Raw genomic sequence first — 2867 nt, forward strand, 5'->3', positions numbered from 1 at the left:
TCCCACCCAGCAAGGGCCCGGCAGGCTGTGGTGCTGCGCGTCCTGATCCCCCCGGCGTTGGCTCGGGTGCGGAGGCCACCCCCGCGGAGTCGGAGGGTGGGAGAGCCCCCCTTGCGGAGTAGCCGGGGCAGCGCACGAAAAACCCCAATCCCCGCCTGAGGTGGCAGGAAGGGTGAGCCCCGCTGCCCGCGCAGCCCGGCTGGGCTGGAGCGGGGCGACGAGCCCCGCTCCCTGGCTCACGAAAGACCCCTGTGGGAGAGTCCACGGAGCGCAGGGCGTGTGGGCTGCGTGCAGCCCCGTTCCCCGCGCCCCGGTGTGGGTGAAGGCGACCGGCGGGGGAGCAGCAGGGCGACACACGCCGGGGGCCGCGTTGCCCGGTCCGCCTGCGTGCGCCGGTGCCCCGCCACCCTGGCCTGGGTGCCTGGCCCTCCGGTTCTGAAACCAAATCTGAATCCGGGACTCCGGGAGGCCCGTCTCTCTGGCCAATTCTTCCCGGGTGGCGATGCCGGGAAAGCGATCCTGCTGGAAGGCTCGCAGGAGCAGGGCGGTCTGGGACCGGGTGACGGCGGTGCGCTTTCGCCTGCCTTCTTGCGGGCCGCGTTGCCCGGGCCAGGGCCGAGATTCCCGCCGGTGCTGGCTCAGCTGGCGTGATCTCTCGTTCTGAAACCAAATCTGGATCCTGGGCTCCGGCATGCCGATGGCCTGGGCCAGCTCTTCCCTGGTGGCGAAGCCCGGGTAGGGGTTCCGCTCAAAGCAGGCTCGCAGGGCCTCCCTTTGGCTCGGGGTCCAAACGAGTCTCCTTCGCCGTCCTCGTCCTCGGGCTTCCGCCGGGAGGGCGCCCTCGACAGGTGTCGGGAGAGCCATGGCGGGGAGACCTGGCCGGAATTTCGCGCACAGACACGGGCGGAGAGCGGCCGGCGTGCTCCCGTGCCCCTCAGTCGGCCTGTGCAGGGCGCGCAGGTCCAGCCAGGGCGCCGGCCCAGACGGCTAGAGACCCTTATAAAGGCCCACAGGCTCCACCCCTTCAGGAATGCGGGGGTGGGGGAAGCCTGGGTCAGCCCGACCGCGGAAGCCAGGAACCACAGGGCCCAGGGCGCTGCGACCTGGGTATGGGTGGGGCCGGAGAAGCCCCGGAAGCGGGGAGTGGGTTGTGGGGGGCGGGGAGCGGGCTTCGGGGTCTGGCTCTCTGGGCCTCTCCGGGGAGTGGAAGCCGCTCGCGGGGCTCCACAGGCGTCTTCAGCGGGGAGAAGCCAGCCTGCAAGGGTGGAGGGGAGCGTGAAACGGAACCTCCGTGAGAGTCTTGAGATTTCCGGGCCCTCTCTCCGTGAAAGAGACCGCGCCCGTGGGTGTCGCCGTCGCCGTGGGAGTCTCACACAGGCAGGGGTGTGGGTCGCGTTCACTTCCCCGCAGAAGAGCAGAGCGACACCCCGGAGAAAAGCTGCATCCCCGGCCTCATGGCCTGACGACGGCTTCCCGCATCCTGCAACAGGTGGGGAGTCTCCACCGTGGCCGCTCCGGAAGCCGGCGGGAGAGCCAGGACACGGTGCTGGCGTTCCACGGCCCCCTGCAAGTTTCTGGGTCCCCGCAGAGCTCAGGAATCAAACAGCCAACATGGTCAGGCTTTCGGGGGGCCGGGGAGACGTGAGCAACCGGCCCCCTGGCAGCCGGCAAAGCAACGTGGAATCCGAAATCACGCTTCCGTCGTCCCGAGCGCGGCCCCTGTGTGGACGGGGCTGCCCACCTCGCGCTGCAGTGCAGGGCTCAGCCTGGGGACCGGAGGCCTGTACACCATGAGGGTGAAATCCGGACGGCCGCCCGAGTCTGGGTCTCTTGCCTGGGCAGACATCGCCCGTTCCTCGGGGAATCAGTGCCCCGCCGGCTGACGCGGCGGCGGCTGTGGGCCCGGCCCTCTGCCCGCGCCGGGCGCTCGCCTTCTTCCCGGCGTGCGGGGGCGTGGGGCAGGGCTGGTCCCGTTGCTCCTGGAGCCCGAAGACCGCTTTGCCTCTCTGCCGCAGTCCCTCTGACCCTCGCTCACGCCCGCCCCCACCCTCTCCTTGCGTCTTTCCCTGGGTTCCTTTCTGCCTCCCTCTCTCCGTCTCTCCGTCCCTCCCTCCCTCCCTCCCCACGTCCCTCCTCCTCCATGCATCCCTCCAGGTCTCGCTTTCCCCTTTCCATCTCTGCCTGCCCTCCCTCCGGCCTGGAACGGTCAGCATCCCCGGTGCGTGGGGGATCCGGGGAGTGCCCGTGTAGCCGCCAGGTGTTCCATGTTGACAGCGTGAAAGCTGCAGGGGCAGGGTGGGCGGGTGACGGCGGAGCGGAGGCAGAGAGGAGGGGAGCCGCGGGAGGGAGAGCAGGCGTGGGCGCTGCCCGGGCCCGGTGTTTCGCGGCGTGGAGGTCTCCACCCAGCAGCCCAGTGCATAAGGCGGTGGTGGTGCTGGCGGTGGTGTTGGGGGTGGGGATGGGGTGGTGTGCGTGGGTGTGTGGGTGTGCGGTTGTGTGAGTGTGTTGGGGTGTGTGGGTGTGTGCGCGCGCGCGCCTACGCCCTTGGGCGAGCGCGGGGTTGGGGAGTGGGGTCGGGGATCAAGCGGGGGTCGGGTGGTGGAAACGCGTGAGAGCTGTGCCTGTGCGGGGTCTGCTCCGGGAGCCGAGGCGGCTGCCCGGACACCCGCGCATGCGCAGTAGACGGCCCCCCTCCTGGAACCTGGGCCGGCTCTGGGGTCCAGGGCATGTTCATTTCTCCTCGGTGTGGGCTCTCTCGCCCCCGCCCCCGCCGCCGCCGCCGCCGCCGCCGCGCCCAGACCCGGAAGGCAGGAATGCCAGGCTGGTGAGGCCAGAGGGAACACAGGCCTCTCCACACCAAGCCAGGT

At 70.6% G+C, this 2867-nt stretch overlaps 1 protein-coding gene across 1 annotated transcript; it reads right to left on the bottom strand.

Moving 5' to 3' along the window:
* Nucleotides 1–6: 6 nt before the first annotated feature.
* On the bottom strand, nt 7–924 carry LOC113222344 (double homeobox protein 1-like; the record flags this gene model as incomplete). Its single annotated transcript, XM_026451863.1, has 1 exon — nt 7–924. A coding segment is annotated over exon 1 (858 nt), but the record flags the coding sequence as incomplete, so codon positions are not given.
* Between the last annotated feature and the right edge of the window lie 1943 nt (nt 925–2867).

Source organism: Piliocolobus tephrosceles, unplaced genomic scaffold (genome assembly GCF_002776525.5).
Source record: "Piliocolobus tephrosceles isolate RC106 unplaced genomic scaffold, ASM277652v3 unscaffolded_30683, whole genome shotgun sequence".
In the NCBI taxonomy this organism is placed as follows: domain Eukaryota; kingdom Metazoa; phylum Chordata; class Mammalia; order Primates; family Cercopithecidae; genus Piliocolobus; species Piliocolobus tephrosceles.